General features: G+C 38.7%; 1 protein-coding gene and 1 pseudogene across 1 annotated transcript in view; one reads left to right on the top strand and one right to left on the bottom strand.

Moving 5' to 3' along the window:
* DCHS2 (dachsous cadherin-related 2) overlaps positions 1-14,332 on the bottom strand; it is a 222,326-nt gene that overhangs the window by 115,659 nt on the left and 92,335 nt on the right. Inside the window, exon 2 of the mRNA XM_031670062.2 lies at positions 2,731-2,922. Within this exon, the coding sequence (XP_031525922.2) occupies positions 2,731-2,922 (192 nt within the window). The remainder of the gene's footprint in view (positions 1-2,730; positions 2,923-14,332) is intronic.
* Positions 7,853-9,790, top strand: LOC140688518 (peptidyl-prolyl cis-trans isomerase A pseudogene; annotated as a pseudogene).

Genomic DNA, 14,332 nt, shown 5'->3' with positions numbered 1-14,332 from the left:
TGCCGTAATGCAATGGAAGTTCAACAAGCTTTTTCTAAAACGTACTTGGAAATGTACATAGTCAGGAACAACCAAGGCAACCTTGAAAATGAAGGGCAAAGCTAAACAAATACATGATAGTATAACCTATTATAAAGCTCATATAATTAAGAGAGTATGGAGCTAGTGCAAAGGTAGACAAATAGGTAAAAAATAGGGTGTAAAAAATAGACACATATACAGTCACATGATTCATGACAAATGTGACGCTACAGGGTAGTGCAGAAAGAGGCATCATTTCAGTAAGTGGTCCTGGGTCAACTGAATATCCATATTGGGAGAAAAAAACCTTCCTTCCACTAGATTGAAAAAATAAGTGCAAAGAGTAAAACAATAAAATTTTTGGAAGAAAACACAATAGAATACCTTCATCTCCCTTAAAAGGACAGAAAAAGTATTAGCTGTAAAGGGTAACAAATAGATAAACTGAGTTTTATTAGAATTAAGAGTTTCTGTTCCGAAATACACACATAGACATAGGATACAGACTTGTGGTTGCCAAGGGGATGGGGGATGGGAAGAGATAGACTGGGATTTCAAAATTGTAGAATAGATAAACAAGATTATACTGTATAGCACAGGGAAATATATACAAGATCTTATGGTAGCTCACAGAGAAAGGAATGTGACAATGAATATATATATATGTTCATGTATAACTAAAAAATTGTGCTTTACACTGGAATTTGACACAACATTGTAAAATGATTATAAATCAATAAAAAATGTTAAAAAAAAGTTTCTGTTCCTCTAAAGACTCATTAAGGGAGTGAAAAGGCAAGCCACAGAATGCAAGAAGATATCTGCATGAATCCGTCCAACAGAGGGCTTGCATGCCAAAAATGTAAAGAATTCATAGAAATCAATAAGGAAAAAAAGCCAACAGTACAACAGAAAGTGGGTAAAGAATTAAATAGACACCTCACAAAATAAGTTATACAAATAGCCAACAAATAAATGAAAAAGTGCTCAATTCAGTAGTTATCACAGAAATGCAAAGTAAAATCCCAACGTGATATACCACCACGCAGGTACAGAACTCCTATACTTAAAAGGACATTAAATTCCAAATGTTGGGGAGGATGTAGAAGAAATGAAACTGGTGGGAGTATAAATTAGTACAACTATTCTGAAAAGTTGTTTGATTTTCTTATAACCTAGCAATTCCATTCCTAAACATAGACCCCATATAAATGCTTACTTTTGTTCCAAAAATTACATGTATAAGACAGTGAATAGAAATACTATTTGTCATAGCCTAAAACGGATTCTGTCAATTACAAAACAGATTAAAAATTATTGCAAATTCACATAAGGTAAGACTATAAGTAATGAGAATCAATGAACTCTTGTTACACACTCCAGCGTGAATGGTACTCACAAATAATGTTCCACAAAAGAAACAATAAAAGCACATACAGTATGAATGCATTCACTGAAAGTTTAAAAACAGGCAGATAATGTTTAGTATTAGAAGTCAATAGTGACTATCCTTAAAGGGTGGGCGGGATAGTTACAGTAAAGGGCCAAGGGAGGGGCTCCCAGGGTACTGGTAATGTTTCTTCATCTGCTTCTATGCATGCGTTTTCATTTTGCAAAAATCCATTGAGCTGTACACTTCTGATTTGTGCAATCTTCTGCACATACTTTATATGTTAATGTGAAAGTTTACCAAAAAAGACATAAGAGCTGAGTTGAAAGTCCCTCACTGATCCAAGATGGGTCAATTAATAGGAACATCAGAAACTGTAAGATAAGCAACATACAAAATGCATCGAATATATTAGCATCCAAGAATTTATCATCAAACTAGGAAAAAAGACATCAGTAACCTTTGGAGATGGTAAACTGCACCCACTCATATTATTCTAAAAACTGACAAAATTAAGTGAAATAAACAAGCATTATCCTGCCTTTCTTGTATGAATTAAATTTCAGTGTAATCAAATAGTTGATGAGAGAGCATTTTTCTTAATTGAAGGATTTCAGATAATAAATGCAAAAAGAATAATAGAATTCAAAAATCACTCTGTTGCGACCCTTAATGAAATAACGTATGTGTCTGCTGATGCAGTAGGAAGCACACAGCACCCCCTAAATAAAGCCAGAACTAATCAGGTCTCTGGCTCGAAATGTCAGTTTATAGGAACTACAATAAAAGAACACAGTAAATGAATCCTGAGGATGTAATTAGCCACATTTAGAACACGGAAAATTTACAGACAATTGATCTGATTTTTTTTTTCCAAAAATAAATACCACAGGAGAAAAAGGTAAGGAGGAAGGATAGGGGCTGACTATTCCAGATTGAAATTTAAGGGCTACAGCAATCACGTCCACTTGTGAACGTATTTGGATCTTGATTCAAACACGCCAACTGTTAAAAGACATTTTTAGGTAATCCAGTAAATTTTAAACGGAATGGATTTTAGCTATTATTAAAGAATTATTATTAATGTATTGTAGATGTGTTTTTTCAAAGTTATTATCTGCTAGAGATACTACTGAATTATTTATGGATGAAATGATACAGTGTCTGATATTTGACTCCAAAGACTCCAGCAAAGGACAGAAGTAGTGATTTATGAAACAAGATTGGCCAATTGTTGATTGATAATCCTTGGTACTCTGTAATGTATACACAGTGGTTCACTTTGCAGTATCTTTAAAATTTCATACATAAAGACTTACCCCATCTTTAGCTTTCACTAAGAGGTCATAGGTGGCTGGGTCTCTTTCCCTGTCGATATCCTGAGAAACACAGATTTGCCCATCCAGTGGGTTGATCTGGAATGCTTGAGGCGCTTCATAGCTTTGGAATCCGGCATAAAGAGAATACTCCACAAAGCCATAGAGTCCTGCGTCTGCATCGGAGGCTTTTACCTACAAGACAGGAGGTGGATGAGCAAGGAAAGAGAAATGCTAGCACCGCCTTTCCACAGGTCGTGAATCACTGGCATGATGTGCACAACCGAGTGGTCCCCATGGCAACTCACAAAGTGTAGTGGTGTTCCCTCTCTCTTCTCTTGCCTTCTGTGACAACTCACCCTCACTCTCCTCCTCCCTTTGGGAGTTCTCCTTCTCAGTCTCCTCTGCCCATTCCTATATTTCACACAATCTCTGAAAGTTTGTGTTCCCGAGGGCTCAGCCCTTAGTCCATTTGCCTTCTTCCTCCACTCGCTATACCTAAGCGATCTCGTCCAATCTCAAGGGTTTCAAACATCCATATGCTAACAACCTGACAGCATATCTGTGGATCCCCCCTCATCCCTAAGCCCTTCACGTGATGGGCTCAACACCCTGCCCTCACCCTTTCAGTGCAAAACAAGGAAAGGCAAAGAAATCAGGTGCAGTTGCTAGCAATCCAATTCAACTGACAGAATCTACCCTGCAGCATGAGATCTGAACTTCCCAAGCCAGATTTCCTTCTGTGAGTAATGCCCCCATCAGAGTCCCAAACCGTCATGCAGACTGAACACTGCACAGAGGCACCCTGCCCAGGTGCTGCGTGGGAGGGAAAGCCAGCCTGTGCTCTGCTTTCCCAAACAGGCACACTGACATGGATCTCTAACTGTCCAGAGGAAAGGGTATCTTTCTCTTCGACCACAGATACCATTTATGTTGGCAGTGATCCCATGCCTGGAAGGAAAGACGAAGCAACTGGAATTATGGAAGCGCTTCGCTTATTCATACTAACTGTGGGAGCATACAGTGAGAAAGACAACAGGCTAGCGACAGAACTCAAAAGTATCCTTGAGCTCACAGGCTTGGTGTAACTCCTTTGATTTGCAACCCAATTCATAGGAACAGGATACATCTAAATAGCACTTACAATGAAAGAAGCACTTTAAGGGAGGATCAACCAAGAAGAAGAAGGAGAGAAGAAGGAGGAAGAAAAGAAGGAGGAGGAGGAAGAGGAGAGAAAGAGCAGAAGGAGAAGGAGGGGGAGGAGAAGAAAGAAAACAAAGAACTCCATGCCACACAGCAGGTACCATTCGAACTGCTACCGTACATTACATACTTGTAACCTACAACGAACTCCATTTCACAGATGATAAAAGTCAGGCCCAGGGAGCTAAAGCAACATGCCAAAGACCACATAGCTAAAGAGTCAAAACTAGGATTCAAGTCCAGGCACTTGAGAAGCAGGCGGCACGCTCCTAACGAGCGTGCCATCCTGCCTCTCGGGTGTCACCCCTTGTCATTTCATCATTGCATCCTTTACTTACTGAAAAAGCACTCCCCCAATCCGCTGACCTTCCTTCAGTGAAGAAGTCGCTAGATCACGTGTAACATCATTCCAAATGACTTTTCACTTCACACATGTGGCTTTCTCACCAGAACATCATTAACATGAAGAAAGGCAACCAACAGTGATGCCTGTGCTCTTGAGTCTTAGCTGAACTTTCTGTTTTCCATGGCCAAATTCCAGCTGGGTCCTCATAAGTGGAAAACTAGACAAAATGATGACCATTGAAAATAAAAGGCAATTAAGTGGATCGATTCAGAAAGTCCAACAACCAAACCAGTAGACATTCCGTTAAAAAAAAAAAAAGAGTGGAGAACAGAGACAATGGAAGAAGGAGCAGCTGGTCTTTGGTTCACAGAACAGATAACTGGTGGGGCTCCCAAAGCCACCACAACAAGAGAGGAGACAGCGGAGGAGGCAGTCTGGTTTTTGACTTCCTCAGCCCAGAAGTTAGGTTCAGCTCACATTTCACTGGACAGAACTAGTTATCTGGCCCCAACCTAATTTATAGGGAGACCAGGAAACACAGAGGACCACAAAGGTATTTGCTGAATACAGTCTCTGTCACAAGTGCCACTTCATCTCAATAGGAAGGCAAGCCCATATGATTCTGTAAGTCTCCAAGTAGCCTCTACTATGTAGTGAAATTTAAGTAAGTGGAAAGTCATACCCAGTGAAGGTTCCCCAATGTTCTCCTACTACAGATTTAGTTTTAGCAGTCCTACATAGGTCTGTAAGGCTCTTTGGAGGGAAGCAAAATAGAGGACAATCAATCATCTACTTTTTTTTGCAGTATGGTCAGTTACAATGTGTCAGTCTCTGGTGTAGAGCACAATGTCCCAGTCGTAAGTGTACATACATATATGCATTTTCATATTCTTTTTCATTAAAGGTTATTACAAGATATTGAACATAGTTCTCTGTGCTATACAGAAGAAATTTTTTTTAATCTATTATTATATATAGTAGTTAATATGTGCAAATTTTGAACTCCCAAATTTATCCCTTTCCACCCCATTTCTCCCCAGTAATCACAAGATTGTTTACTATGTCTGCAAGTTTGTTTATGTTTTGTAGATGAGTCCATTAGGTGTCTTCTTTTTTTCTTTTTTAGATTCCACATATAAGCAATATCATATGGTGTTTTTCTTTCTCTTTCTGGCTTACTTCACATAGAATGACTATCTCCAGGTCCATCCATGTTGCTGCAAGTGGCATTATTTCATTATTTTTTATGGCTGAGTAGTATTCCATTGCGTAAATATCCCACAACTTCTTTATCCAGTCATCTGTCAATGGACATTTAGGTTACTATTCTTACTATCTATACTCATTTAACTCCAGACTGAAAAAAAGATCTACTATTCATCAATACAATATACCTTCAGAAGCTAAACCTTAATTATTATGCTTCCCGAAGGAAACCCCATCCCAGTAACATGTTCAACCACCACAAGCTCTCAAGAAGCCTGCCCTTCATCCCACTCTAACTTGAGTATATACCTGGAGTGTGACTTTGGGGGCTACCTGTGTAGTCTAGCCCAGTGTTCTGCATCAGGGGCAAGTTTGCCCCCATGAGAACATTCAGCATTGTCTGGAGACAGTCCAGTTGCCACAGCTGGGGAGAAGGTGCTGCTGGCATCTGGCGGGTTGAAGCCAGAGATACTGCTAAGTCATACACGGAATAGACTCCACAACAAAGAATTTTCTGGCCCAAGATATCAAGAATACCAAGGCTGAGAACCCCTGCATACGATGAGAGTCTTAACAATTGGCAATGTTATTTCCCTCTTTAATTTTTTTCAGGTGATGACACAGTCTTTTAAATTTATCTTTGCTCGCATCTATCTCATACCCTCTGGCAAAATTATTCATCCTGTGCAACCAGTTAACATGCTTGTGCGTTATTCTTCCCATCAGATGGGCGGAACCAGGAAATCCACAAACTACCCCACTACAAAGAACTAAATTCCAAGTACATTTGGTCTATTCCATTCTGGCAGCTGTTAATGATTTAGTAGCTTCAAGTTCCCAAAGACACCAAATATATCTTCTAAAACCATATGGTATTCTCAATAACTTTGGCTTGATTGGAAGATAAATACAATGAACTTCAAATTTTGAAATTCATTCTCAGTGTATAATAGCACATATTAAGAAGCAATTTGGCTTATATAAAATTTTCTTATTTCCACTTTCAAGAACGTTTTCTCATCTGAACCTTTGGCAAAGCAAAATATAAGGAGGCAAAAGTAGAAGGGTGCTGATCCCAGTTTATGTTAGCAGTTCAGGTCCTGAGTTTCAGAGTCATAAAATAAGGATATATTCCTCCCTGTGTTACTCAACTCCCTAAAAATACTGACCTGATATTCCAGAACAGCATATCCTACCTATTAATAACTGGTTTTGAATGTCTATAATTAATTTAGCATTTTTAAGAGGTCTATATTTTCCAATATCTATTGACTTACACACAAAATTTAAGTAATTTAAAATAAGAGAAAATGGAACTGGCTTTGCCTAATTTTCAAGAGGAAATCCTGGTGAGTAAATACGTTCAGTAGGCCCTTTCTTCAGAGATGGCTGTCAAATCAAAGTGAGAAGCATCTGTTCAGAGTCTATTATCACTATCTTTGGTGTTAAATTGGGGATCTAGGGATCTCAGGAGGCTCTTATCCCTAAATCTACTTGGAGAGCCACAGTCCAGCACCCTCCATGCCATCCTTGTGTTCCTCATCTCAACCTCAATTTACCTGTTTTGGACTGGGATGAATTTGATGATTTTTACTTTCAACTTATTCTAACTGAGAACTGTTCTCTCTTAGTGTGAGCTTTCACAAATTTAATGGAGGCATTATAAAGATGCAAAATATTAATATAATATTAATAGTTCCCTGATTCCATTATTAGGGTCCTGAAACTTAAAGAATTTTCACCACTTCCTTCCTTTTAACTTCTGGGTAAGGATTTTTCCATATGAATGTGTCATGGAGACAAGGAAAACTGCCTCTTGAAAATATGTTCTCATACCCTACAAATAGGTTGGATCTATTTGCTTTCCTCTCACCAGCATAGCCTCCCTCTTTCTGGGAAGGTCTCTTCTTCAACAACTGGGCAACTGCCCAGCCAACTGGCACCCAAAAACCCAAAAGTCAACCGAAAGTCAAGAGGTGATATATTGTTAGCAACACCGTCCCTTCCTACTGCTGGGCAATCACATCGCTCAACTTAGTAGCTGCTATATAAAAGCCTTAGAGCCCAATCAAAAAAAAAGAAAAAAAGAAAAAGAGCAATGAAACCAAAGCATCCTAGAAAAAAAAAAAAGGCTGTATTTCAAATGAAGTTTAAAATTAAATAACACATTTTAATTTTTTTCTTGTTATAATTTTCAAAGTTTCTGCCATAAACATAAACTAATGTGAAGAAACAAGGTTGTTGACACAACACACTCACACATAGAACTTCAAAAAGAAAGAAGGAGAAAAAGAAATCACCAGATAACTTTTTACATTTGATGTCCTTGGCCAACCAAAGATCCTACAGCTGAAACAGGATAATAGTCCGATGGAAGTTGGATTCAGAACTGGGGACTACAATGGTATCAAGCAGGCCACTCTTTGAACACAATTTTGGCAAGGTGGCCAACGACCAGGTCTTACCAAGTCTAATAAGCAAGGCTGGGTCCTTATTTTCTACACCCCTTAGCTGCCTGTCACACACTTAATCATCTTCTTATTGGAACATCTCCTCATCAGACACCGCACTCCGATCCTCCTCCTGTTGGAACACCTCACTGACTGCTTTCAGTTCCCTTTACTGGCTCTGTTCTCTTCCTGCCCTCTGAACTCTGCAGTGCCCTGGAGCTCAGTCTGGGGACCACTTCACTTTCAATCCACACTTATTGTCTGAATGGGGTTGAACGGTGGTCCCCCAAAAGGCTTGTCTGCCTCCTAATCCCTGGAAATTGTATTTTATTTTATCAAAGAGTGACTATTACCTCGTATTGCCAAAAATGTGATTAAGTTAACAATTTTGCCAGGAGTTTATCCTGGATGGTCTAGATGAGTCCTTAATCCAATGTCCTTGTAAGAAAGAGGCACAGAGATGTGGCAGACAGAGGAGGAGGAAGCTACGTGAACATGGAAGCAGAGAGTGGAGTGATGGGGCCCCAAGTCCAGGAACACTTCACAGGCATCAGAAGCTGGAAAAAAACAAAGGGTTTACCCGCTAGAGGCCCCAGAGGAGACAAGGCCTGCTGCATTTGGAAGTCTAACATCTAGAACCATAAGCAACAATAATTTCTATTGCTTTAAGCCATGAAGTTCATGGTTATTGGTTACCAAAGTCCTAGGACACTAATCCACAGCCCTGAGTGATCTGGCCCAAGCCCAAGGCATTAAATCCATGTATATTCCCCCAATGTTGTATCTTGGTCTTGCCCTCCAGATTCAGGCATCATCCTGCCACCAATTACACCTCCTCTCAAGCGTCTAATAGGCACTTCAAATATAATATGATCAAATAAAACTCTTCAGTCCCACTGCTCCAAAATCTGCTCTTCCCCAAGTGTTTTTAGTGACTGGCACTACGATTCACTTACTGTATCAGCAGCCAGAGATATTACTGAAACAACAGCAAATTGTGTCACCCACCCTGAGAGCACGTATCTCTACATGACATCATATATTTTTATTTATTTGTGTATGCAGTATTTGTCTTCCCTGCTGCAATTACGCTGATCTTGCTCCCTGCTGCATCTCCAGCACCCACAGCAGTAATGCCTGGCTCATACTGAAGATGCTATAAAAATGTGTGGCATGAATGAATGTATCTAATGCTATGTATAAAATGCAAGCATGTTTTAGAAATAGCTCTCAGAACTAGTCTCTCTAGTTTGACTCTTAGGGAAAACACAGAAGAACAAGACAGCCTTACAAAAACCACGGACACCCTCCGGAGGTTCACGCACTGCCCAGCCATGGTCAACCCATCATGTTTTTTTTGACACAGCCATAGCCAGCGAGCTCTTGGCCCATGTCTCTTTTGAGCTGTTTCCAAACAAATTTCCAAAGACAAGCAGAAAACTGTCGTGCTCTGAGCACTGGGGAGAAGGGATTTGTTACAAGGGTTCCTGCTTTCAGAGAATTATTCCAGTGTTTACGGGTCAGGGTGGTGACTTCACATGCCAATATGGCAAAGGCAGCAAGTTCATCTAAGGGAGAAATTTGATGATGATAATTTTATCCTGAAGCATATGGGTCCGGGCATCTTGTCCATGGCATATGCTGGACCCAATATGAATGGTTCCAAGTTTTTCATCTGCGCTGCCCAGATAGAATGGTGGAATGGCAAGCATGTGGTGCTTGGCAAGGTGAAAGAGGGAATGAATATTGTGCAAACCATGAAAAGGTATGGGGTAGGAATGGCAAGACCAAAGAGAAAAAAAATCACCCTTGCCCACGGTGGATAACTCTTATCAATTTGACTTGCATTTTATCTTAACCACCAGACCATTCCTTCCGTAGCTCAGGAGAGCACCCGCTATTCCCTGCCTGCGGGCAATACCCCATGATCTCTGTGTTCTCCCTGCACTTCTTCGGGTTCCATATTTTCCTTGTCCCCCTCTAGGTCTTTCTGGATGGCAGAGTTAAGTTTATGGTTGTGAACTAAAACTTAAACAGTGACAACAACAGAAGAACAAGACATTTCACAACACCCAGAAAACACTCATTGAGGAATATTTTTTTAATTTCCAAAACACAATCTGTTCACCAAACTATATTATCATAGCATAAAATCCAAAATGCTAAAACTGGCAAAAGAAAATGAAAACTATCTTAAGGCATGTGGAACCATTCAGAAGTTGGAAACAAAACTGTATTTTATTTTCACTTTTTAAAATGTATTTTCAGAGAAGTTGACCGAGCTGTTAGAATAAACGGAATATATACTATCATATTGCAATTTTTAAAAAGGTTACTGTTCTGATAACATGTTTTTATTGCCTTAATTAAGGAATGGGATTAAGAAACCACTAATCCTGCTACTTCTTGCCCACTCTTCCCCCTACCCCACAAAAAAAAAAAAAAAGCCAAAAGAAATTTTGTGAGAAGAGACCAGTGGGGAAGGGTGAGGTTGTAACTTGTTCTATGAGTTATTACAAAGTAAACAATTGAAAAACAGTGTGATCCGAAAACAAAAAAAGTTGGCAGGCAGGTCCATAGAAGACAAAAGTAGGACCTGAAACAGTTCCTGATAAACCTACTTTTTCTCTCTAATACCAAGAAAACATCACAAACCATGGAGGAATGTGGGTTTATCCACATAAGTTGCTAGAAAAATTGGCAAAGTACATGGGGAAAAAATCAAGTTTGATATTAACCTCACACCAAAATAAATTATACACAGATATGTTAAATGTAAATAATGAAATCATTTAAGGCACAATGAATATATAGGAAAATTCTTGGCTGATTCTTGCACTGGAAAGAAATTTCAAAGCAAAAAGGAATTACAAAACTAAAACAGATGGACAAAAATCACAAAGGGAAAAGTCGATGCAATGACCACATAACCATTTAAAACTTCACTGTGTCAAAAACACCACACATAAAAATACCTAAACGCAAATTTGGTATAACGTCTGTATGAAATGAAAAAAAAAAAAGTGATTATGGAAATAAATCTTTAAAAATAAACATAATATTGATTTCTCATTACCAAAAAATTAGGCAAAGGATATGAACAATAATTCACAGAAGAATAAATATATTTAAAATATTCAGCAGCGGGGAGGGTATAGCTCAGTGGTAGAGTACATGCTTAGCATGCACAAGGTCCTGGGTTCAATCCCCAGTACCTCCACTAAAAAAAATAATAATAATAATAAAATATTCAGCTTCACTAGTGACGAAATAGGTGTAAAACAAAATAATATTTTTCACATACTGGCAATCATTAAAATTGGCAACCATTAAAATAAAATAGCAAATTGGCAGTCATTCAAATAATACATTAAGTGTGGCAGAGATAAAATAAATATGCATTTATTTTTAAAGCCTATCTGGAGAATAACTGTTTTTACCACACGCATATGGTAAACATTCTCCCAAACCTGAAAATATCCCTTGACTCAGTTAGTATATTTCTAGGAATATATGTAGACAAGTATTTGTATAAAAGACATATAATATAGCATTATTTATTCTAAAACCTAAAAGTCCATAATAAAAGAATTATTAAATAAATTATACTTCATCCATAAGATAGAATTCAACATAGCCATGGAAACTGTGTATACAAAGACACATGTTTAGTGAAAAACGGCCAATAAAAAATTACATATAAAATATCTCACTTATGCAAAAAAAAATCCAACATATAGAACAAAAATGAAAAGGAAATAAAGCAAAGGAGGGAACACTTCCAAACCCATTTTGCAAGGCCAGCATTATCTTGATACAAAAATCCTCAAGAAACTATTAGCAAAGCAAATTTAATAACGCATTCTTGAAGATCCACTAAATGCAGATGTATGGGAGTTGCAGGAAGGCCTGGGGCATTACTGATTTCTGAAGCAGGAGTCTTAAATATCTTGGGCTTTGCAGGTCATAAGGCCTCTTTGACAGCTATTCAACTCTCCCATTTTAGCAGGAATGAGCCAGTGATAATATGTCGATGCGTGGCTTTGTTCCAATAAAAATTTGATTTACTAGCGCCAAACCTGAACTTCATGTCAGATTCACTTACCACAAAATATGATTTCTCTTTCTCTTTTTTTTCCCAATCATATAAATATTCAAAAACCATTCTTAACTCACAAGGGCTACAAAAACAGGCAACAGGCTGGATCTGGTCCCTGTGCCTGGACCGGGGTTCGTCAACCCCTGACCTAAAGCATCAGGAGAAACATTTTGTTAGAAAACAGTCAGCACTTCAGGCCCAAGAGAGTGACGTGAGGTGACTTCAGTCTAATGTGTATCAGGGGCTCATTTGAGATCCTGCATTTGAGCTGGTTTTATAGGCAAGTTCACCCTCCTTTCACTGCCGCCTCTGTGCTGTATTCCTAGAGAAAAGCTAAATTACAAAAAGGAAGGAGCAACAATACCTATGGAGGAGGAAGAAGAAGAACCTAAACCACTTTCTTTTATTTCGAGCCCCAGCCAAATGCTTTCACCAAGTTCAAGTTTTGTTTTGTATCATGCCTTTATGTTTTACAAAAGTTTCTTTTAATAACGCTTGTCATTGGAAAAACTAAAACTAAAAACATTGTCTGCTTTTGTGAAGATCCTTTTAACCTTAAGCACACACACATACACACTCAAATCAAACAAAAACTAAAAACCCCAAACCCTGCAATGTACCTCTGCTGAAAGGAATCAAAGGAAGCTCAAGTTAGAGGAACAGAATCACCCAGCCCGCGGGCCACAGAAGTGGGCCTCCCAGAGCCCTTTCCTACCAATGATGCTGCTTTAATGAGGTTGAATCTTCCAACACAGGTTAAGATACTCATCTTTAAAAGGATAATTAACTGATATTTATGGCATAAAAATTAGGTTGTCAGTAGCAGAGCCACTGATTTATGTTAAAAATCATACTCGCTTTTGCTTTATTTACTAATTCCAGTGGTCTGATTTAGGCTTTTGATAGTCTGAAGAATCTTGTGGCAAAAGAACAGAAATACGGGTAGCGATTTTAAGTAACTGGTTGCTCAATAGTAACATTCAAAAATCAACGCACTCATAGGAAGTAGCCCAAATCGTATCTAAACCATCTTTCACTTTCAGATGCACCTGAAAAACACTCAGGACTTGGACTTTCACAAGCTCTAACTGCATTAAGTTTCTTGAGTTTCAAGGTCTCATTTCAATGGTTTGTTAGTGGCGTTAACAGTGTTAGTAACAAGAGTAAACTTCTCTCAGGACGTCTTATCATCTACAATTTGCTACTGTCCTCTGTCGTGTTTTCACAAACAGTATCACAGTAAAACTTTCACTGTTAAAGGCAGCCATCATTCCCTGCTCTGGTGATCTCACCCAGTCTCATGATTTTAAATACCTCCTATATTAGGACACTTCCAAATACTTTTCACTACTCTTCATCACCAGACTATAACAAAATGAAAGAAAAATGTGTTTCAAGAACAAATCAATCTTCAATCGAATGTTTTCATGGTATCCAGGTATCTGGATACAAAAAGAATTATATGATCAGAAACATTCTGTGTATTCACAAATGAACTTGCATTACAAATACTATATGATTAGTAGAGATATTCACAGTGTCTAATATCATAAATCCCTAAATAACAAACAAATTCATGACAGGATCTTAGCTAAATATTTCCTCCAAGGGTTTATTTCCCTGAAGCTCAGGCATAAATTCTTTGGCCAGTTATGAGCCTTATATGAAATTTGGCAGAAGAAACAGGGATTACAAAAGCTGATATCTTATTTTTCTTATTTCCTCCTCCCTCTAGGATTTCACAATGGGATTTATGTTCATATCTGCCTCATATGCACATTCATCAGTGCTTTCAAGCTGCTGCATAAATGTCTCCTCTTCTCTCTCTCTCTGGATTCCCTTCTCTGGTGATCTCATCCAGTCTCGATTTTAAATACCTCCTATATTAGGACAACCTCAAAGGAAGAGTTGACTTCCTTGTGCTCCAGACTCACATATGGAAGAACCTCCATGACTTGACCACTGGGCAGGGTTCATGGGCATCTCACATTCAACCAAATGTCCAAAACAGAACTTTTCACTTCTTTCCACCCACTGCCTCCAGCCACTTCCCTCCAAGTCTTTTCCAATCAAATGGTATCTCCATCCAGCCTGTGGCTCAAGTCAAAAATCTAGGAGTTACCTTCCTAGTCTATCTCCCAACTGAGAGGAAAAACACCCAGCAAAATGGCTGTAGACCAACTCTGCCCCTTAATTCAGAAATGGAAGTTACAGAATGAGGCTGAGAGACCACGAGAAAGACGTGCAGGCCACGAAACACACATGGAGACAGTTGACTTCAAAAATAATTAAGTCATCTAA

This window comes from Vicugna pacos, chromosome 2, assembly GCF_048564905.1.
Source record: "Vicugna pacos chromosome 2, VicPac4, whole genome shotgun sequence".
In the NCBI taxonomy this organism is placed as follows: domain Eukaryota; kingdom Metazoa; phylum Chordata; class Mammalia; order Artiodactyla; family Camelidae; genus Vicugna; species Vicugna pacos.
The sequence above is the reverse complement of the archived record's forward strand: the minus strand, read 5'-3'. Positions and strand labels throughout refer to the sequence as shown.